Source organism: Odocoileus virginianus, chromosome 28 (assembly GCF_023699985.2).
Source record: "Odocoileus virginianus isolate 20LAN1187 ecotype Illinois chromosome 28, Ovbor_1.2, whole genome shotgun sequence".
In the NCBI taxonomy this organism is placed as follows: Eukaryota; Metazoa; Chordata; class Mammalia; order Artiodactyla; family Cervidae; genus Odocoileus; species Odocoileus virginianus.
Window position 1 is genome coordinate 15,297,099 of NC_069701.1, and position 22,987 is coordinate 15,320,085.

Consider the following 22,987-nt stretch of genomic DNA (forward strand, 5'->3'; position numbering starts at 1 on the left):
CCAGCTGTTACCAGGGGCTTGGAAGGCAGCAGACTGGCTTCTGGGCAGAGTTCTCTGAAGGCATTTGCTGCCATTTGCTGTGTTACAGCCACTTAGGGACTCTTGACCTTGGCAGAGTTTAGTAGTGCTTTCTTGGTTCCCACCCCTACCAAAGTGAAAGTGAAACTGAAAGTCACTCAGTCGTGTCCTATTCTTTGCGACCCCGTGGAGTATACAGTACGTGGAATTCTCCAGGCCAGAATACTGGAGTGCGTAGCATTTCCCTTCTCCAGGGGATCTTCCCAAACCAAAGATTGAAGACCCACGTCTCCTGCATTGCAGGCAGATTCTTTACCAGCCACAAGGGAAACCCAAGAATACTGGAGTGGGTAGCCTACCCCTTCTCCAGAGGCTCTTCCCCGCCGACCTAGGAATCCAACCAGGGTCTCCTGCAGTGCAGGCAGATTCTTTACCAACTGAGCTATCAGGGAAGCCCAACCCCCTCTTAAAAAAAAAAAAAAAAGTTGGTATTCCATTCCTCCACCATGGTACACAAGCAAAGGCTGTGTTGGGGGGAGAGGAAAAACGCAGTTTCATAATCTCCGGGGGGAGGTGCGGGGGGTGGGGGGATGCAGAATACGATTTTAGGCGTTTTCCAAGCTCCTGCAGTAATTTTAGAAGACATCTAGTTCCTTCTCCAAGAAAATAGCATCCCAGCCCCCGTGGCTTCCCAGGAAAAGGATCTCAGCACCTAGCCTTCTGTCCAGCTGGGGTGGGTTCCCCATGGGCAGGGCTGTCCCACTCGTGTTTTCATGGAAATGTGTCTCCGTATGCCCTGTTCTGTGGTCCGGCACAAGATTTTCCTTTTTCTCTGTCCCTCCGTCTCCTCCGTGGCGACTCTCTCTCTCTCTCCGTCTCTCTAGGCTCTTCTGCATGCTTCTACCGCTGCCTCTGCCCTCAGATCGGTGTGGGCTCCCGGGGAGCCGGCTAACCCTGCCGCCCCCCGGCTTCTCTCCATCCACAGGCACTTCCTCTTCAAGCCGGGAGGCACCTCCCCGCTCTTCTGCAGCACGGCGCCGGGCTACCCTCTGACGTCCAGCACGGTGTACTCGCCGCCGCCCCGGCCCCTGCCCCGCACCACCTTCTCCCGCCCGGCCTTCAACCTCAAGAAGCCCTCCAAGTACTGTAACTGGAAGTGCGCGGCCCTGAGCGCCATCGCCATCTCAGCCACGCTGGTCATCCTGCTGGCGTACTTTGTGGGTAAGTACCCCCCTGCCCCAGCGTCCCTGGGGGCCCCTTCGGCCCAGAGGGCAGTGACCGAGACAACTGTGGGCCATCAGAGCTCACAAGGTGAACCGCGCGGGCCGGGCGCCCTGGGCCGGCGGGTAACGACCCCGCGCTGCAGCCCAAGACTGTCAAGGGGGCGCTCCGGGCCCGGCCCCTCCTCCTGCACGTACACCAGGACGGCGGCGTGCGTGCGTGTACGCCCCGGACGTACGTCCCGCCGGCCCCCGCGTGTGACGGAAGCCTGGAGTCAGGCACCGGCGCTCAGGACTGGCTTCTGAGGTGGTCGTCTGTGCCATGACTGTCACGGGCGGCAGCCGCTGGAAACGGAGAGGCAAGGGAGGCTGGAGAGCAGGCTGGCCTCTCCTGTGGGTGCCACGCCGCTGCAGCGAGGAGCAGAGAGGAGGCCGCGCGCGGGCCCTGGGGCTGGAGGGAAGCTGCCCCAGAGCGGGCTGTGCTGACCTCAAGCCAGGAAAGCGGGTCTGAAGATGAGGGTCCGGCCAGGCCTTGTGAGGGAGCCGAGGTCCAGTGGGAGACCTTGGTTGGGAAGGGCCCCCGTGAGCGGTTGGCTCTGGCTGAGGGGGCACACAGGCCGGGGGGCAGCACAGACCGGCCTGCCTAGCTGACCCCAGGGCTCCCACCGTGTTACACACTCCTCTGGGCCCACCTCCGTGCCTGCGACTCCCCCCACCACGCGCTGTTCTGATGTGTTTGCAGCACAGTCGGGTGTCCTGCTTCCGACCCCTGTCTTTGGTCTTTGGTCTGCTCCCAGGAAGGATGTTACTCTGGAGAGATGCGTAGAGTCCGCTGCCTCTCTGTAAATCAGCCTGTTGGTAACGGCATCCACCAGGGTTGGCCTAACCCTCTGTCCTTCCCAACCTTCAAATTCTATAATTCTAAGATGTATGGTAGGTTAGGCCAGCTTGAGAAGGCCTGGAATCCATGCTCAGGCATTCTGAGATACTTCTATTAGCAAAGGAAACCTTTCTGTATAAACCCTATAAATAGAAATGCAACTCACTGGCAGAATGCCAAATAAGACAGAGTCCTGCCCTCTGTGGAAAAGGACTCTGTGACAAGCAAAGTAATCGTGGACGGGAGAGGACTGTCTTGAGAGGTAGTAAGCACTGTCACAAGGAATGATGAATAGAGCACGGCTCCCACTTGTTTGGGACGCGGAGAAGAGACTCAAGCCTGAATGGGGGTCTCGGTGATGTAAGCTGTAAAGTCACTTCCCTCTCAAGATCTTTAAGTTTAAGTTAAAACAAGTAATCAGGAAGATGATAACCCTGCGAACAAAGACTCCTTAAACATCTGGAGCTGCAGTAAGCCTTATCTGGCATGCCGGGTCTCCTCTCCGCTTGTGAAGATTGGGTTGGAGAATTTCATGGCATCGAGATCAGATTGGCATGTGTGTTTATCTGCTCTTCTGACTGATTGGTTAGCTGTGGCCGCCTTGAAAAGCTGCGCTGAGAAGGCTCCCAAGGCTTCATTCAGACTCGATGGAAGTCTGTGAGTGATTGCTGATGTCTGTTTTGGTCACAGGAGTGGAGAATACTGATGACAAACCAAATATTTGCCACCCCTGCTCTGGGTCGTTGGGTAAAAAGGAACAGCCAAACTAGGAGCAGTCAGCTCCCAGTCAGGTTCTGCAAGAGGTTCAGGATTGATATAGATTGGGTTACTGGGGAGGGTTGCGGGGTTCCGAGCACGGCCACCTGCCACAACAGTTTCTCGGTGGCGTCACCAGTACTGTAACCCCACCGACCACTAGCACAGCCCTTGCTTTTTACTGACATTATTATACTTCATAGATGAGTTGACTTTTTTTTGGGGGGGGGCGCTAATCCCAAACTCCTAATTTACCCCCCTCTCCACCTTTCTCCTTTGGGAACGATAATTTTTTTTTATTTATTTATTTTTAATTGAAGGATAATTGCTTTACAATATTGTGTCATTTCTGTCATACACCAACATGCATCAACCATAAGTATACATATGTCCCCTCCAACTTGAACCTCCCTCCCACCTCCCACGCCATCCCACCCCTGTAGGTTGTCACAGAGCCTCAACTTGAGTTCCTTGAGTCATTCAGCAAGTTCCCACTGGTTGGCTATCTGTTTTACATATGGCAGTATACATGTTTCCATGCTACTCTTTCCATTTGTCCCACCCTCTTCTCTACGCTGGGTCCACAAGTCTGTTCTCTATGTCCACATCTCCAGTACCGCCCTGCAAATAGGTTATAGCTGAGTAGACTTTTGAACAAGCAGCGTCACTGTTCATCAAGAGACAGCAACTTGTTTTGTGTTAAAGTCGTAAGGTTTATACTATACACTGTGTAACTTAGTTCAGAAAGTGTAAGTCTTTATATGATTAAATAACCTCTCTTTCTGCCATCCATCCCATGGGCTTCTTCCTCTCCTATTTAGTAAGAACACATCATCAGCTATCTAAAAGTAGGGGCCACTGTGGGAGCTGGTGCGCTTCCTGTCTAGGAAGAGTGCAAGTAGTGCTTAATGACCATGTAAGCAAGACAAAGATTCAGTCATTGGATAGGGCTTGTCACTGGAGGACCTTTCATTTTCCTTCCCACATTGATAATGTCAAACTCCAAAAATAGTCACAGCCTAGAACCTGAGAGTTATCTTTTATTTGGTGGGAATTTTTAGGATGTCAAGCCTGGAAGACAGAGTCTCAATAACCCTGACATAATTGCTCCAAGGAGGTAGGCGGGAGGGTGGGAATCAGGTTATATAGAAGTTTGCAGCAAGGGACAGGTAGTCTGAATATCAAAAGATTGTTAATTAAAGAAAACCAGGTATCTCAAGGAATTTGGCACTTTTCTATGTATGGGAGGATGAAAAAGGCTGGGCTCACAGAAATTCTCACATGCATCACAGCTATCTGAGATAGGCATCCTGCTTCTTGATTTTTCACATCCTTAGTTCTTTGTTCACCGTAGGGAGCAGCAGCAGCTGCTGGATCATAAGCATTCTTCTCCCTTTTGGGTGCCCTCAGGGCTCAGAAATTCATGCTTGGGGGCCTGAAATTGCTGATGGCTGCGACATCCTTGTTTACTGATATGACAGGAAATACTCCATTTCACTGTAGTCTTAGAATCTATAATTTTGTGAATATACTTTTTTCATTCAGCAAACCAGACGAGGTGCCTTCTTTGAGTCAGGCACTGTGCTGTGCTAGTGCCAACAATACGTCCCCTACTCTTGAGGTGCTGATAGCTTAGAAGCAGCAATTGATCCAACATGACCCCATAGCTGTGTTAGCTCTGACATGGGGGGCAGTTGCAGGAATATCCAGCCCCCTCCAGGAGGGACCCGAGGAGGCTTCCTGGCAAAGGTGCTGTTTTAGCTGAGTCTTCAGGTCACAGCCAGAAGTAGACGTGAAGGAAAGGAATTTCAGACCAAGGGATGTTTCCAAGTCTTTAAAGAAGGCGATCTAGTGGCAAAGACATTTTCCATTTGAAGGCTTTGCGGGGCATGGGGGCCACGATGGGAGCTAATGCGGGAGAGGGCAGATTCTGAAGCTGACCGTGGAGGCCAAGTTCAAGACCTTACTGGATGGGCGACAGGGAACCCCTGTAGGGCTTGAAGCAGTGGCAGGACACGCTTGTCTGAGAAAGTTCAGGGCAGAGGGGGGAAGAATGGGTCCTACTGCCTGAACAAGTCAGGAGAAGATGAGGGCTTCAACTCAGAGGGTGACAGTGTTGGGGAAGGGAGAGGAGTGGTTGACATCGATTTGGGAGAATTTGGGTCTCAAGTCCACTGAGAAGGTGTCCCTGCCAAGAATAAATACATCCTCCTGCCAAAGCCTGAGGTATATAGACAACCTAAAACAGGAGTTTAGGTTCCATAGCCAAGAGCCAGATCAGAGAGGCAAGCCTGGGGGCTTCCCTCTGTTAACCTGGAAACTCAGCAAGGAGACTTGGGGGCAGAGCTCGCAGCAGCCTGAGTCTGGATTCCATTCCCAGCTCACCCATCGAGCACCTGTTTCTCCTTGGGCAACTTACTTCTCCCCCTGAGTCCTGATTTCTCCCTCACAGTCCACTACCTCAGAAGGATGCTTCTGAGTCTGGAGGAAGAGTAAGCTAAGGCCACGAGTGCATTGCGGGTGTTGGCCAGGTCCCATGAGTCCTCAAGGGCTGGGTTGGCAGCCTTGTGCTTGCTCTCCAGCTGCGTGGCTCTTCAAGGGCCAAGGGTGAGCTCTTGTTGACTTCGCCATCATCTCGGGCTGTGATGACTAACTTATAAGGATCTATCAATTATTCAAAATCAAATTAATTGTCTCTGCTGCACACAAATATCCTTCACAAAGACTTTTGCCAGCAGACCAGCTGATCTCATCAACAGGCAAGAAGCGCAGATCTTTAATTAGATTTTTGATGAAAAATTGTGTTTAATTTCAAGTATAATCAATTATTAATTACTGTAATGAGCGAGTCTGACTGGGTTTACTAATTAACTCATTTAAAAATTATGAATAACCTTTTCATTTGTAATTATTTTTTACATCCTATCAAGTTCCAGAGAAGAATTGCATCACCTCACCAGCAGAGAGGGAGTTGAAAACAGAGGGCGGGAAAGAGTTGTTCTTTCTCCAGGGTCTGCTCAGGGCTGCCATGTCTGGATGGGGCTCAAGATCCACTTGACTCTCAGTTTCTTAGTTGGAAAGTTTATTGAGAACGAAGCAACTGGTGACCTTTCATTTGTAGACACATTGGCCGCTGTTTCATAGGAAGCTGGAGTCGGCACTGATTACCCATAAAGGCTGCAGGACCCAGGGCCTCGCCTTCGGACTGTCTTCTCATCCCCTGGGATGTTACTGTCTGCTCTGCCCTGGGCTGGGAACCTAGGGAGGACCCTCACTGAGCCTGGGGGATCTCTTAAGGATCACACAAAAGATGTGTGAATTTTGCCCTTTTCAGAGAGGCCACCGCTGGGGTGGGTGCCTTGCCTTCGTCACCCACTCTCTCTATGGTTTTCAGGTTGGTTCAGTCTCCATTTAAATACCCTGCCTTTTCTTTCCGAAAGAAAAGAAATCTGTTTGCAGAACAAAATGGGGAAAGACGGGCGTGAGAAGGTTCATTGTAAGTCAGACCATGAAACTTCGTGCTATCATGGCAATGATGCTTTATTTGATACCATTTAATTGTTTTAAAAGCATTTTCACCCCAAGAAGCAGTGTGGTTTAGAGTAGTAGAAATAACAGGGGTCACTTTTTGTGATTAATGATCAGGGCAGTTATCTTCGATCATACCCTGTCCACATGGCCCTGACTCTTCTAAGCACTTTGTTTGTGTTTTCTCATTAAAATCTCCCAGCGGCCTGTGGGTTATTATCCCCAAATTACAGATAAGGACATGGAAACCCTGTGAACTTAAGTAGCTCATCCACTGTTACACAGTCAATGGCTAGACTGCACTCAGCCTCTTGAGCTGATGCTTTTGATCTGTTTTTTTCCTCTCTTTTGAGCTCACAGTCTTAAACTTTATGCTGTAACTTTCCCATCTTAGTAGTGTAGTGTTAGTCAATCAGTCGTGTCCGACTCTTTGCAGTGCCGTGGACAGAGTTCAACAGGTTCCTCTGTCCATAGAATTCTCCAGGCAAGAATACTGGAGTGGGTTGCCATTCCCTTCTCCAGGGGATCTTCCAATCCAGAGATCAAACCCGGGTCTCCTGCACTGCAGGTGGATTCTTTACCCCCAGAGCCACCAGAGGAGCCCATCTTACTATCTGATATTCTCAGTTTTTGCTAGGTACCTAGCATTGGTCCACGCCATTACTAAACAGTTATCATCTCTCTGAACACTCATAATAGTTCTGTCTTCTGGAAGAGGAAACTAAAGCTGAGAAGTTATTGCTTTGCCAGGGTCGCACAACTGATAAATGACATAGGGTTTCAAAGGCCGTATTCTCAGCCACTACCCTGTAGCTCAGATGATGGAGGATCAGAAAACCCCATTCAGGCCCTGACTCCATACCTTGCTGGCTGTGTAAACTTGAGTAGGTGGCTTAACCTTTCTGAACTTCAGTTTCCACTTTCCCTACGGCTGATGTGGCTGGAATGGTTAGGCCCTTTTTACAGGAGGGGAAACTGAGGGTAGCATTGTGGTTGAGAGCCTGAATTCTAAAATAAGGCTGTGCTGTGCTATGATTAGTTGCTCAGCTGTGGCCGACTCTTTGCGACCCCATCAACTATAGCCCATGGAGCTCTTCTGTCCATGGGGATTCTCCAGGCAAGCATACTGGAGTGGGTTGCCATGCCCTCCTCCACGAAATAAGGCTGCCTGCTTTCAAGTCCCAGTTCAGCTGCCTAATGTGCTTTGAGACCTCAGGCAAGTTAGTTTAACCTCTCTTAGCCTCAGTTTTGGAGAAGGCAATGGCAACCCACTCCAGTACTCTTGCCTGGAAAATCCCGTGGACGGAGGAGCCTGGTAGGCTGCAGTCCATGGGGTCGCTAAGAGTTAGACATGACTGAGCGACTGCACTTTCACTTTTCACTTTCATGCATTGGAGAAGGAAATGGCAACCCACTCTAGTGTTCTTGCCTGGAGAATCCCAGGGACGGGGGAGCCTGGTGGGCTGCCGTCTCTGGGGTCTCACTGAGTCGGACATGACTGCAGTGACTTAGCAGCAGCAGCAGCAGCCTCCGTTTACCCATCTATAAAATGGGGATAATCATAGTGGTCACTTCACAGGGTTTTGTGATGTTCCAGTAAGATAATTTGCATAAAGCAGCTATCCCACTGCCTGGCACAGAGTGGGCTCTCAATAAATGTTAGATACTGTTATGATTATTAATAGGATCATTAGTACTGTTAGCATCCCATGGAAAAGAGAAGTCTTGAGAGAGAACTTGGGCCAGCATCATCTCACGGCAGCGCCTGAAGGCTCCCCAGCCTGTGTTAGTCACAAGGGCAGCTGACAGAACAACCAAGGGGACCTTTCAGAAAGCATTTGTAGGGATGTCTCTCTGTTCCAGGGAAGCAGCCACAAGAATCATTACCCCAAAGCACCTTGTGTCATTTCTTTAACTAGGACAAAAGTTGATTTTTGCTTCCCTGCCAGCCACCTCTATCCAGATAAAACCAAGAGCTCCCCTCGAGTTCTGAATCTCTACATAAAAAGTAGACACTGAGGACTGCAAAAGAGTGTGGAGTCATATCTTGAGGACTCTTTAAGCACCTGTCTAGCCAGATCAGCCTTTAAATCAGATTTTTTTAAAGGCTTGTTAATAATACAAAACCCAGGAAGAGCATTACATGCAAATGGAGACCCAGAGATTGCCCTGGGATGCTGGTTTATTTTGTTGTCAGGCCCAGGTCCCTCCAGAGGGTGGGGCCTCATTTGGGTGATTTCTCTAAAGAGAGCAGGTGTTCTGATCTGACTTCCCAGGTGACTTAGCAGTAAAGAACCTGCCTGCCAATGCAAGAGATGTGGATTCAATCCCTGAGTGGAAAGATTCCCTGGAGGAGGGAGTGGCCACCCGTTCCAGTATTCTCGCCTGGGAAATCCCATGCACAGAGGAGCCTGGCGGGCTAGAGTCCATGGGATCTCAAAGAGTTACATACAACTGAGCAGCTAAACAACAGCGTTCTGATTGGAGGAGAAGATGGGATTCTGTGGAAATAGCTCTGCTACTCTCCAGCTGTGTGACTCTTCTGAACTTTGGTTTCCTCCTCTGCCACTGGGAAGAATAGTAGTTCTTTCCTCTGGAGGCTGTTAAGCAGGTTAAATGAGGCATGTGACAAAGGAGGAGTCTCTTGCTGGTGGCCTCGGGAGACTGCTGCTACCTGTCCCTGGACCTCAGTTATCTCAGCTGAGGATGGGGTAGGGGTAACTGATCCTTGTAGGTCCTTTCCAGTCTGCAAATTGGTGCTCACAGGAAATTGAGCCAAAGCACTGAGGCTGCAGTCCCAAGTGTGGGCTGCAGCAGCCTCTGGGTAACTGCAGAACATTCCAACATGCTCCAAAACCATGAGGGACTCGGTTAAAATTAGGTTCCATTTTTCACCTCCACCAGCAGCTGACTGAATTGGAAAAAAAAAAAAAAATCAGAATCCTTGTTCAAAGTGGTGATAGTTTAATTTATAAGTGAGAATGTTGTAGAGCTTAATTGCCACTTTTCAAAAGGCAGCTTCTGGAGAGCATTGCTGGTTGGGATATTATTGCAGTTCGTGGTCTGCAAGAGCTTGAGTCATCAGCTCTTAAAGTCATCTGGGCAGTACTGATCGAGGTGGACTCGGGCACTCAGTGACTTGCACAGACTCGGGCAGCCTCCCTCACGCGGGCGTGGGCCAGGCACACCTGTGCTCCATGGCTTCCTCATGGCAGCAGCACAGGTAGGAGTCTTAGATTTCCCTTCCTGTTTGGTAGCGTGGTCTCCCATCCTCATGTCTTATTCTCTGCTGCAGTTGTTGTTCAGTCACTCAGTCGTGTCTGACTCTTTGTGACCCCATGGACTGCAGCACTCCAGGCTTCCCTGTCCTTCACTGTCTCCTGGAATTTGCTCAAACTCATGTTCATTGAGTTGATGATGCCATCCAACCATCTCATCCTCTGTTTCCCCCTTCTCCTCCTGCCCTCAGTCTTTCCCCAAATCAGGGTCTTTTCCAATGAATCAGCTCTTTGCATCAGGTGGCCAAAGTGTTGGAGCTTCAGCTTCAGCCTCAGTCTTTCCAGTCAATCTTCAGGGTTGATCTCCTTTAGGATGGACTAGTTTGAGCTCCTTGCTGTCTATGGCACTCTCAAGAGCCTTCTCCAACACCACAGTTTGAAAGCCTCCGTTCCTCAGTGCTAAGCTTGCTTTGTAGTTCAACTCTCACGTCTATAGATGACTACTAGAAAAACCATAGGTTTGACTATAAGGGCCTTTGTTGGCAAAGTGATGTCTCTGCTTTTTAATACACTATCTAGGCTGTCTTGGCTGCAGACTCTGTCCCAACACAGTGCTTGGCACAGAGTAGCCGTGCTCAGTGAGATATGACTGAACCAAAGACTTGCAAGATGGTGAAATCTGCCAAGGCGTTTCTGGGCGGAATAGTTGGGCACAGCATGGTGACAGAAACGTGCATTTGATGTGCTAGGCCTCGGGTACGGGCGAGATGGATGTGAGATGAAGAGAGGAAGCATCGGAGACAGAACCAGGGTGACTGTAGCCCCTGCTGCCCCACGGTTAGGCCCACTTGGCTCAGCTCCTGCCATATCAGGGTCTCAGATGCCACTGGCTTCCTGAGCACAGGCCCGCTGCACTCTGGGCCTGGGTGGTGGTACTGAGCAGTAAGGCTCATTTTCTCCCCTTTCTCTTCAGCTTCACATCAGGCCTTTTGGATAGAAGCCATAGATTTAGCTTTATGGCCCAAAGAATGGGAAACAGAGATGATTGAACTTGATCTTTTAGGAGGAGGAAAAAGTGAGAAAGTTACAGAATCCTGTAAAGATACAGGATCCTGTATTAAAGGCTTTCTCTCCAAGATTGTTTCCTTCATGCTGCTCTGTGGGAATTACCAATAGCAAGATGTATATAGATTGTTCTCTTTATGGCAGACCCCAGACACATATCCTTCAACCCCCCAAAAGGACTTGAGGAGGCCAGCATGGCCCCCTGCAGTTGTCTGCAAGGCCGGCTCATGGGGGAGAGGGCAGGCTTGCTCCATGGGACTAACAAGGGCAGAAGAGGCACTCAGGGTGAGAATGGGGGGAAGGCTGACTCTGGCCCGATGAGAACAGGCTCCTCTCAGAGACAACGGCCTGTGCGGGTGGGCTGCCTGTGTCTGCAGCCAGAGGGGAGACTCAAGTGTCGCAGCTCCGCAGATCAGTGGCTCCCGTCCACATCGTACTTCTGCCGTGACTTCCGATGCCACCCACGCCACGACCTGATCTCCTTCAGATGAGTTTCTGCACCTGTAAAATCAGAATAAACAGCCAGGACTAGCTGAAGTGATTAAGTCATTCAACGTGCATTAGCTCAACATGAAAGAAAATTGTCCGTCTTGCAGACCTCCCGCCTTCCCCACCCTTGTTTATCCCCCCCTTGGCAGAACCCCACCAGGAGCCAGAAGTCAAAGGAACCCACTCGTCCAGACCATGTGGGTCAGCCCCCCAGGGCACAGAGCAGGGGGAAGAAGGATAGGGTGGGTCTGCAGGGTGAACGGATAGCATCAGTCTCCCCACTCTTCAGAGTTCTTGCCCTAGCAACATTCAGGGCTCTAGACTAGGGTTGAGACCCACACCACACTCAGGTGTATCTCCCTTCCCTGTGCACCCACTCAGCCACCAGGCCCCGACTGCCTGTTTTTAAAATCAGATTTACTGAGATACAATTTACATATAGAAAATTAATGCTTTTTAGGCATCCCATGCTATGAATTCTGACAGCGTTGTGTAACCATCACTACATCAACACACAGAATATTTCCATCACCCTAAAGTCTCCCTTTGTCAAATCAGTCCTCTCTCTTCATCCTCAGACTCCGGCAACCACTCATCTAGTCCCCATCTCCATAGTTTTAGGTGCCATCTTTGAGATGTGAAGCAAAGAAGTGATGTATTTACTGAATTCAAAGATCAGGTGTTACCTACCATAACCTTCAAGCTGTAAGGCTTCTAAGTGTTGTTGAAAAAATTTTAACATATAATTTTAGAATTCAAGATATGAAGGCAAAGAGCTGAAACATTTTAGATTTCTCTATGTGTTACACTTGACCTCCTAAGAGGACTGCAACCAAGACCACTATGTCATCAGCATGAATCCACAAGTGTAAGTCCTCCTCCCTTTTTCATGGACCATCTTTTAAGGAACATATTTCTAAGTGTTAACACAAAAATATCGTTCTAGTCAAGTTTGATACGTCTATCATATTTGTGCCATTATTACATCATTGCTTTCCTCTCAGCAAAGCTCTCTGATGACCTCACACTAGGCCAGGAACCCAGTCGTACGCGCTCACAGTGCCAGGAGCCTCACCATCATCGCAGCTGGGGCCTGGGTCTTAAACTGGCTCAGCTCCGTCTCCACTGAGACTGTAAGCTCCATGGGGGCGGGAGTGATTTCTGTCTTGCCCAGCGCTGTGGCCACAGCTTCTTGTACCAGCACGTGGCAGGATGTAGCCTGTGTTCAGCACAAATTTGTTGAAGGAGAGAGAGGGGGTGAGGACGTTGGAACCAGAACCCAGCGGATATTGCAAGGCGTGGAGTGGAGGCAGAGAAAATGGTAAGCATAGAAGCTTAGGTTCTTACAGGGAACAGAGACCAGAAGTCTAGAGGCAGGGAGATCATAGAAGACGGAAAAGCAGTTACCAGAAGCTGAAGGAAGGGGGAGCCGGGGGTGGCGTGAGGCACAGACCTGGCGATGGACCCTCGTCTGTGCCTTCCGGCTGTGAGACTGGAGTGAGAACCTTGCTCTCTGAGCCTCGGCTTCCTCCTCCTGTGAAAGCAGATAATAGGCTGTTGCAAGGAGGCTGCTCAGGGCTGACTTAGAGCTATAGGCTGGAGACCTGCCTCTTTCTAACAGGAGCCACTAATGAATGAAATCCATCTTCCCCTCCCGCCAGCAAGCAAGGTATGTTGAATGTGAGGACCAAACTGTCCTCAGTTTGGAAATGTCTCAAAAAAGAAAGGATCCAAGTTTATTAGTATATTCATGTTTTTTAACAACGGCAGCTACAGAGACTGACAGAGACAGCACACTCTTCCCAGGACTTGTGGGGGCGCTTGCCCCATGAGTAGTTCCAAGGCCCCTGAAGAGGCAGCATAGCTCATGGTTGGTCAGGGACCAAACTGTGTGTCCAGAATCCTCCTTCCCAAGCTGCACCCTGGGCGTGTGGAAGAAGAATTGATTTTTCCAGATTTTTAGCATCCTTGGAAAGAACCTGTCCCCAAGTCCTTGTTTCTATTCTGAACTAATTACTGTGAAATAACATAATTTAATTGCACTTAGATGCAGAGAGAAAGTGAGAATGGTCTCCCTGATGGCTGTTTTTCCACTATTGTAAACACCTAGTTATAGAGAAGAGGTAGTACACTCAGGGCTGACTTAGACCTGTAGGCTGGGGACAAAGATGAGGAAACCCAACCAAGCGGCTCTTCATTGCGGGAGCAGGGGGGTGGGGTGGGGGAGAAAAAGAGGAGCAGGAAAGGGGAGAGGAGGTGAGTTGGCCATAAAAAGGGCAGTGTGTCCTTCCTTCTACCAGTAAAACAATGAAACCAGAACTAACCGGCTTCATCCTTCTAAAGACAGCAATGTAGTCTTAAGAGCAAAAGCCACAGACTTTATCTTCTAGTCCTGCTCACACAAGTTTCTCCATCCCTCTGCATCTTGGTTTTCTCATGGATAGTTTTGTCCATTAATATCCAAGAGGTGCCTTGAGCATTAAGAGGCAGAGTGTCTACAAAGGGTCCAGCCGGGTGGGTGATGCCTGGTAGGCACTGAGGATATGTGGGTCTCACTCTTTCAGGCAGCTGGATCACTCAGAGATTTGAGCCTCTCCCAGATAAAGCAGCCAAGGGCCATCTGCATATGCAGGGACTTCAGGTTATCTGGGATGAAGCAGAGGGAGCTTCCGAAGACTGAAGTTTGAGAAGGCGAGAAGCATTCACTGAGCCTGTCGGCAGGGCTGTGTCCTGGGCTACGGGGACCAACAAAGCCAGATAAGCTAGCATCACTGCCTTGAGTCTTCCATGGCTTCATGGAAAGCCAGATGTATAAGGAGCTGAAGGCAATCGTAGACAGGTGATAAAAGCATGTTACTGGGGTTTGAACCTTATCCCTGTGGGAGTTCAAAGGAGAGAGCAATTCATTCTAGCCAGGAAGATCAGATAAAATTTCCCCAAGGCATTGAGCCTTGTAAATCAAGGAAAATACTAATAGAGAAGCTAGGAATGGCTTTCTGGAAGATGGAACAGTCCAAACAAAGGCAAGGGATGCTAGATAGAAATGTTGGCTGTTTCTGGCACCTGTCTCAGAAGACTGTGTTAAAATACCCATTTGTGCTTTGGACTTACCACGGGCCTCGTTCTCTCTGTTACTGAAGGCTCTCAGTGCAGAATTGCAGAAACCTTGGGGACTACAGGAGGACGCAGGCTTGCCTCCCCACTTAGAGCAGAGGCTCCACTGGGCGGATGCCTAAGAAATCCCTTGACTTCACATGAGGCCTTTCAAACCCATCAATCATCACAAGCATCCCTGCACTGTAGAAGATTATTAACTGCATTTTTTTTTTAATCCTGCAAATGCCAGATATGGAAACTGAGGCCTGCTGCAATTAAATTACCTGTTTACCTGGAAGGACAGCTAAGTCATGGAGCTGGGTATAGAAACCAGGTTTTCTGATTCCAAGTCCTGTGTTCCGTAATTAGACCATGCTGGCTCTCAGAGCCCTCCTCCAATGTCTTCCCATGCTGCTTCTCTCCATCCCTGAGGCCCAGAGCAAACAAGGGGGACTTTGCCATCCTCTCCAGGGATGTCCTCTGCCCCTCCCGCCCCCTTCCCTACCATGACCTCCTCTGATCTAACAGAGGTGGCAGCTCACATGCATCAAGAGCTAACCACGTGCCAGACATGTTCTGCTACGTGTATTTCTCATTTAAGCTTTTGATGATCCTACCCATCCAACAGACATTTTTCAAGTACAAGCCATGTGCTGAGCTTCCCGGGTACCTGAGCTTCTCAGATGGTACAGAATCTGCCTGCAATGTAGGAGAGAGAGCTGGGTTCAATCCCTGGATTGGGAAGATCCCCTGGAGGAGGGCATGGCAACCCACTCCCGTATTCTTGCCTGGAGAATCCCCATGGACAGAGGAGTCTGGCGGGCTACAGTCCATGCGGTCGCAGAGAGTTGAACACAACTGAGCGAGTAAGCACAGCACAGCCAGGTGCCAGGTTCCACTCTGGTTTTATCCCCATTTTATAGATGAGAAACTAAGGTGTGAGGAGAACAAGTCAGTTGTCCAATGCCACGTCTCTAGTGAGTGCAAGAGCCAGAATTCGCCCCAGAGCCTGCCTTCTTCACAGTTTGCTCTACAATTCCCATAGCTGGAGTTGGGCTGGGGTGGGACTGGCGTGGTTTTACCTATCTGAACTGCTGAGAGGATGCAGGGAGCTCCTTACTAAAGAGAGAAATTACCTTTTCTTATGGAAGAAAATGGAGCATCCACGCCCCCCGCCCCACCCACCCTGGGACATGTCTTGTGCCAGGATTGCCACGGGTACCCATGGCATTGAGTGGAGCTGTGGTGTGCATGCAGAGTGCTCCAGGATTGGAGAGCAGCGGAGGCCCAGATGACATCACGGACCTCGATACACACTGCTTATTGAGCCCGAGCCCCTCGTGTTATCTGATTCGCTGTCCTCCAGGCTTCATGGGGCTGTGGCATTAGCTTGTCACCAGTGTAACATTTCATTTCAGAGGAGGCCTTTCCTGCTGGTGTTTGGCAGATAGCTAGATTTATTGCACCTTTGAGCCTGGAGTTAGATTTTGCTCATAGCCTCCGGTGGGGGAAGAGGGAAAAAAAATGCCAGTATCATTAATTGTGCTCTGGCCTGCATTTCATCACATTGTCCTAAATGTTACCATTCAGGCCATCTGCAGAATTTTACAGCAAGACAGGCTCATTGGACTCATGTGTGTCTTAGTGTGTGAGTCTCTCTGTGTATATGAGCACATATATGACTCTGCCCACCATGCAGGCAAAAAGGACATTTGAGAGGAAGTAGAATGGTGGGGTAGCAAAGACTCAAAATGAGAATTTTAGAAGTAGCATTTTTCTTTACCTGAAAACTGAAAACTCCTCTTTGGAAACTTGTTTATGCACCCTCACTTTTCTGTAAAGCATTAAATTCATTAAATTGTACTGTGCATATCCCTACTTGCATCAGTCTGGGGCTGCGTAGGAAGTTTCCCATGTAAACCTTTGCATTAGTCTGTGTATTAAACCTGGGTGTTCTTTCTTTCATTGATTAGGCAACATAATATGTCTTATATTTTCAATACACTTGATAATCTATGAAGGACTTTCCTTAAATTTAATCCTTATAAGAACTGCAGGAGATGATTTTATGTTCTTTCCCTTTCTACAGATGAAAACACTGAGGATCAGAGTGGTTAGTTTAGGTAACTTATCTCTGGATGCGTAGCTGGTTAAGGCGAGAACTGGGAGCCTGGCTCTGTCTACAGACCTGCTCCACTGGGCATATAGGTGGAAAGCAGAGCCATGAAGTGTCAGGAGCGCCTGGACGCAGGCTGCCAGGGCGGTGTGCACAGGAGAGGTGCAGCGTAATGGCTAGGAACCGGAGCGGACGGGAGAGCAGAGGGCCCTTTTGGCCATGGGCTATGGTGGAAATTCTCACAGAAGATGTTAAGGTGTGAAGTAGGCCTTGAAGAATGGGAGGATGATCTTATGAAGGTAGTGGCCATTCCACATAGAGGCATTGCATCAGCGAAGCCTGGGAGGATGCAGGGAGCTCCTTACTAAAGAGAGAAATTACCTTTTCTTATGGAAGAAAATGGAGCATCCACTTTCTTGAATGGACAGGAGTGTTCAAAGAACAGGAGAAACCCACACAAATAGAGGCTCCAGGACAGGGAGATGCCATGAGGAGTGTTAGGTCCTGGACTTGACAAGCCTTCCAAATGCTGGAGTTTTCTAGCCTCATGAAAAATATCACCAACAGAGTTTGAGCAGTAAGGCAGGTCCATATAATAATGAGATCTTCTCTCTTATTTTCCATTTTTGTCACTTCCACAGTTTCACATCTAACCAGAAAGGCAGTGTGTATATGGTGGTTGGGGATGGATTCTGGGCAATCTGGATTCAGTTCAGATCTGAAGTGACTCTCTGCCTCTTATGAAATGTGTGACCTTGGGCAAGTTGCTGGACCTCTTAGAGCCTTAGTCTCCTCATCTTGCAAGTGAGGATAACAGAAGTACCTACAGTGTAGTGCTTTTACAAGGATTAACTGATAATAGCTTCCCTGGTGGCTCAGATGAAAGAATCTGTCTATAATGCAGGAGACACGGGTTCGATCTCTGGGCTGGGAAGATCCCCTGGAGTAAGGAATGGCCACCCACTCCTATTCTCCCATTCTTGCCTAGGAAATCCCATGGACAAAGGAACCTGGTGGGCTACAGTCTATGGGGTCTCAAAGAGTCGGACACAACTGAGCAACTAACACAGACAGGTTTCTCAAGCACTGAGCATAGTGCTTGGTATCATTAATGACAACAGCTGTTGTTATCATCATCATCAACGCGGTGCCTGGAACTCCAGGCTGTCCTAAACTTCCTAGCCAAAGGGCTGAGCCAAACCAGGGGTCCCTAGAATATCCAAGAACTGAGTGCCTGTTTCTGTGCACAGACAGGACACAGAGGCAAGAAAATGTAGTCTAATTCCAAAGAGCTAGAAAACACTCCCATGGGCAGGAGACTGGGAAGCGGTGGGGAATAAAAGAGGGACACTGCACGCTGTTCCATGAGAGTTTAAAACACTCTTTCAAAACGCTTCTCATTATGAAGAAATAGCATCCCTCGTTACAAATCCAGGTGGCAGACTCAGTGTTAAGCTGTCCGCCCTCATTCTTCCCACTGAACTGACTGTTCCGGAGGGGAGAGGCCTATCCTAATAACATATACACAAATTAAAACTCCATTTAGAGGTACAGCCGGGACCACCTCCTAATTGACTTTGATCACTGGGAAAAAAAAAAAAAGACAGTTGCGTGGTTGGTTTGCCAAAAGAAACCAGGCGATGGGCGGATGCCTCGCGGAGCGCTGCGACAGGACGTTTCTCTAGTAGCTATGGAAATGGAACCGAGCCACAGGCACATCCTTCCGCTTGAGCTCCCAAGGCGGAACCAAGCCCCTGTTTGCTTCGGCCCCAATTGATGGTTCACTGGAGGGGACAAGGCCTCACACGGGAGAGGCTAGTCCTTGGCTAAGTTGAGACACCTTTTATAGAAATACTTTAGATGGCCTGGTGAATAGCTTTGCTTGCAAGCCCCGCAGGAAGGGAACCTAGAGAGCTGCAGGCCAGCCTTCCGCCTGGGCGCTTTCCCGGGTTTCCCAGGCCGGCCGTGTCCCTCTGCCAGGGCTGGCGTCACACCCCAGCAGAGCGGCTGGATGGGCTCGTGACCCTGGGCTGTCTCTGCTTCCTGGACCCTTAGCGGCACCTTGAGTGTGAAGGGGAGGTGGTGTGTCTTCCGCTGCGTGGAGTCGCAGTGACATCGCTTCCTTGACTGCTCTGTTGGCCGTGATTTGCTCAGAAGCTGCATGTTGTTCTGATCAGGATGGCAGGGAGGCCTGCCCTGGGCTCTGACAGTGGTCTGCAAAGATCTCAGGGCATGGCATGACCCAGAACCCAGGTTTGGATCTTGGTGCCACCATGACGAGTGGCGCAATGATGGATGATTCTGGACCTTGGTTTTCTAGAGATACAAGATCAGGTTAATAATATGTACTTGGTCAGTCTGTTTTGAGGTCCTTGTAATCCATAAAGTGGAGATACAATCTTCCTTAAAAAGTGGTGGGATTAAACAATGCAATGAATGTGCACCCTCCAGCACTGTCAGGCACATGGAGCAATGTTTAATAAAGGGAGCTATTATTGTCTCAGTAATAGTCCTAATTACATCTGTCTCCTCCTTTCCTCTGTTTCTTCTTCTCTCCTGTGGGCCAGATGCTGGGGGCTTGGTGGAGACAGGAACATGATCCCTGCCTTGGAGGGAGGGCCTCCTGGTGGGCTGACATCACCTGCCCTGGGGGTTCATTCACCCTACTTTAGGCTCAAGATGACTCCTCTGGTCTGAGAGTGCAGCCCCTGTTGGAGGCACAGGCCCTGTGGGGGGCTGTCCTGCTCTCTCAGGATTTTCTGCTGTGACTCAGTGCCAGCGTCATTTAGCAGAAAAGGACTCCCAGTGAGTTCGGAGACTTGGGCTCAGCATCGTTCCAGGCTCTGCCCCCGTGCCCCAGTCCCAGTGAATGGGACTCAAGTTCAGTCAGAGCAACATCCATACCCCCGCAGCAGCCACCAACCAGAGCAAAAACTCAAAATTCTCCACTTCTTCAAGAAATCTCCTTACTTCACTTTCTCAGTGAGAACCTTAATATACACTGCAGATGATGGTGATGATGATACCAACATAGACGGCTGCCCTCTGGTAGTCGATTTGAGCAAATGCCACACAGCACGATAAGCTCATGAAATACATTCTTTCCTTTCATCTTCACAAGAGTTCTTTGGAGCTAGACATCATTATCACCATTTTATAGAGGAAGACCCCGAGACTCAGAAGAGTTGAATAGCAGGAATGAAGTCACATAACTGTAAACACAAGAATCAGAAACGGAACCCAGGGCTGCGTGGCCATGAAGGCTGTGCTCGTGACCACTGTGCTTCACGCCTTCCATTTTCTTGTGTCTGGAAGCAGCACAGCTGGGCGGGGAGAGGTTGGATTACTGTGCTGAGGTCCGTCCAAGGGGTGGTGGAGGTGGCCAACCCCTAGACTAGTCATGCACGGAAGAGGTCTTCGTAGAGCCCGTTGGGTGAAAGGTGCCCCCAAGAAGACAGCTTTCTAATTCCATTACTGCAATAATAGCTGTTTACTCCATTCTGTACAAATTAGATTCCAGCCCCGGTTCCCCTACAACTTGCCATGTCACCAGTTTTCAGCGCCCTCCAGTTAAATTGACCTCTCATCTCTGCGCTGACAGTGGGTGTGCCCACCCCCCCTCTTCTCTAGCACCCATCCCCTCCTCAACTTGTTTTACAGAAATATCGAGCGGCTGCCAGCAAATCCTGGCTGAAAGGCCTCCTTTCCCCACAGCAATTGCGTGGTGCAGAAAAATGATTAAGTGTGCCGGAGTCCATTCTCCAGAAAACACTTAATTTGGGGGTGAGAGACAGTAACCCTGATTGTTGCAGTCAGGTTTATCCAGAGATGGGAAGAAAGGCAATATATTTACTTGATTTAAAATTAGCCCCACGTAGTCACCAGTAGGATCCTGTCAGGCAGCTTTATAGTGATTCCGCTTTTAAAAACTGTTTTATCCATTGGGCAAATATCTCTCGCTCCTTTGCCCAAAGGCTGGCAGCTGATGGGAGCAAGGTAGTGAGACGGCCCTCAACTCAAAGGAATTTGCAGTTGGCATTTTTGCAGTTGGCATGAGAGGGAAATTAAGGGCCATGTATGGAGAGAAGGAAAGGTGATGGGCAGAGTCGGCTTAAACAGGTCTTTCAAGGGATCTCGAATTTAGGAAAATCAGAGCAAAATGACAGCGATGATGACAGCTGCCATTTGCTTTGTTCGTACTGTGTGCCAGGCACAGTTCTAAACAAGTTACGTGTGTTATTCCATTTAATCCTTTAAGGTAACATTGTTATGTGTTTTACAAATAGAGAAACTGAGACTCAAAAAGGCAAAGTCATTTATCCAGAATCAGGACCATAGTAAGTGATATAGCTCTGAAGGCTCCTGATAGACCCTCACTTGAGGACTGATTCTGCCAGTCACTTCCTTGATTTTGCACAGTTTTGACTGTGGAGGTGAGCCATGCCTGTGGCAGTCAGGGTGTAAACATGGACAGTATCTTGGAAGGTGTCTTTAGGCAGATCATGTAGCCTCTATGAGCCTCCCCTTTCTTCATTTGTGAAATGGGAATACTGATCATTTTCTCAAGGTTTATGTAAGGACTGAATGAAATATCACATGGAATTCCCCTTGCCTAAATGTCTGACCTGTGGCATAGACTCAAAACAAGAATTTCCCCTCTCTGCTCTATCATCGTTTTTGTACCTCTTGCTCCTCCTGAGACTGGGTTGTGGAACTTCCTTTTTAATGTAAACAGCATGGAAATGAGTTTGGAAATCAGTGCAGAAAATGTGTCACTCATCCTACACTGTGATTCAAAGCCTGATGTCATTTTTATATGTTTTTCTAGATTTTTTTATAAACATACTATGCATGCAGAAACATGCAATTTTGTGTCCTACCTTTCTTCCCCCTTAAAATTACATGATAAGCATTTGCCCTCATTGCTCATTGTCAGTTCAGTTCAGTTCAGTTCAGTTTCTCAGTCATGTCTGACTCTTTGCAATCCCATGGACTGCAGCACGCCAGGCTTCCCTGTCCATCACCAACTCCCGGAGCCTACTCAAACTCATGTCCATTGCATCGGTGATGTCATCCAATCATCTCATTCTCTGTTGTCCCTTCTCCTCCTGCCTTCAATCTTTCCCAGCATCAGGGTCTTTTCCAGTGAGTCAGCTCTTCACATCAAGTGGCCAAAGTATTGGAGTTTCAGCTTCAGCATCAATCTTTCCAATGAACACCCAGGACTGATCTCCTTTAGGATGGACTGGTTGGATCTCCTTGCAGTCCAAGGGACTCTCAAAAGTCTTCTCCTAACACCACAGTTCAAAAGCATCAATTCTTTGGTGCTCAGCTTTCTTTATAGTCCAATTATCACATCCATACATGACTACTAGAAAAACCATAGCTTTGACTAGACAGACCTTTGTGGTAAAGTAATGTCTCTGCTTTTTAATATGCTCTCTAGGTTGGTCATAGCTTTTCTTCCAAGGAGCAAGCGTCTTTTAATTTCATGGCTGCAGTCACCATCTGCAATGATTTTAGAGCCCCAAGAAAATAAAGTCTGTCACTGTTTCCATTGTTTCTCCATCTGTTTGCCATGAAGTGATAGGACCAGATGCTATGATCTTAGTTTTCTGAAAGTTGAGTTTTAAGCCAACTTTTTTCACTCTCCTCCTTCACTTTCGTCAAGAGGCTGTTTAGTTCTTCACTTTCTGCCATAAGGGTGGTGTCATCTGTGTATCTGAGATTATTGATATTTCTCCCAGCAATCTTGATTCCAGCTTGTGTTTCATCCAGCCCAGCATTTTGCATGATGTACTCTGCATAGAAGTTAAATAAGCAAGGTGACAATATACAACCTTGATGTACTCCTTTCCTGATTTGGAACCAGTCTATTGTTCCATGTCCAGTTCTAACTGTTCTTTCTTGACCTGCATACAGACTTCTCAGGAGGCAGGTCAGGTGGTTAGGTATTGCCATCTGTTGAAGAATTTTCCAGTTTGTTGTGATCCAGTCAAAGGCTTTGGCATAGTCGATAAAGCAAAAATAGATGTTTTTCTGGAACTCTCTTGCTTTTTCAATGATCCAACAGACGTTGGCAATTTGATCTCTGGTTCCTCTGCCTTTTCTAAATCCAGCTTGAACATCTGGAAGTTCATGGTTCATGTTCATGAAGCCTGGCTTGGAGAATTGTGAGCATCACTTTGCTAATGTGTGAGATGAGTGCAATTTTGTGGTAGTTTGAGCATACTTTGACATTGCCTTTCTTTGGGATTGAAATGAAAACTGACTTTTTCTAGTCCTGTGGCCACTACTGAGTTTTCCAGATTTGCTGGCATATTGAGGGCATCACTTTCACAGCATCATCTTTTAGGAGTATCAGTTATTTTTCATAATGATTAGCTTACATTCCATCCAGTACCTGTATCATAATTTAGCTCAGTCATTCTCCTGTTTTAAGACATCTCGGTTGCTTCTGATTTTCTTAATAATACACTGCAGTATACATCTCTGTGTATATGACTTCTAAGCTTGAAAGCTTTGAATATTGTGGCTTTGGTGCAAAACCAGGAGTAGAACTTGGGGAATGAAACACTGTCATTTTGTGGCTGTTGCTGTT

General features: G+C 48.5%; 1 protein-coding gene across 11 annotated transcripts in view; it reads left to right on the top strand.

Annotated features, from left to right (window-relative positions):
• TENM4 (teneurin transmembrane protein 4) overlaps positions 1–22,987 on the top strand; it is an 861,213-nt gene that overhangs the window by 616,512 nt on the left and 221,714 nt on the right. For all 11 annotated transcript variants that reach the window (XM_070457221.1, XM_070457226.1, XM_070457220.1 and 8 more), the window contains one exon: positions 1,004–1,239. In XM_070457221.1, the coding sequence (XP_070313322.1) occupies positions 1,004–1,239 (236 nt within the window). The remainder of the gene's footprint in view (positions 1–1,003; positions 1,240–22,987) is intronic.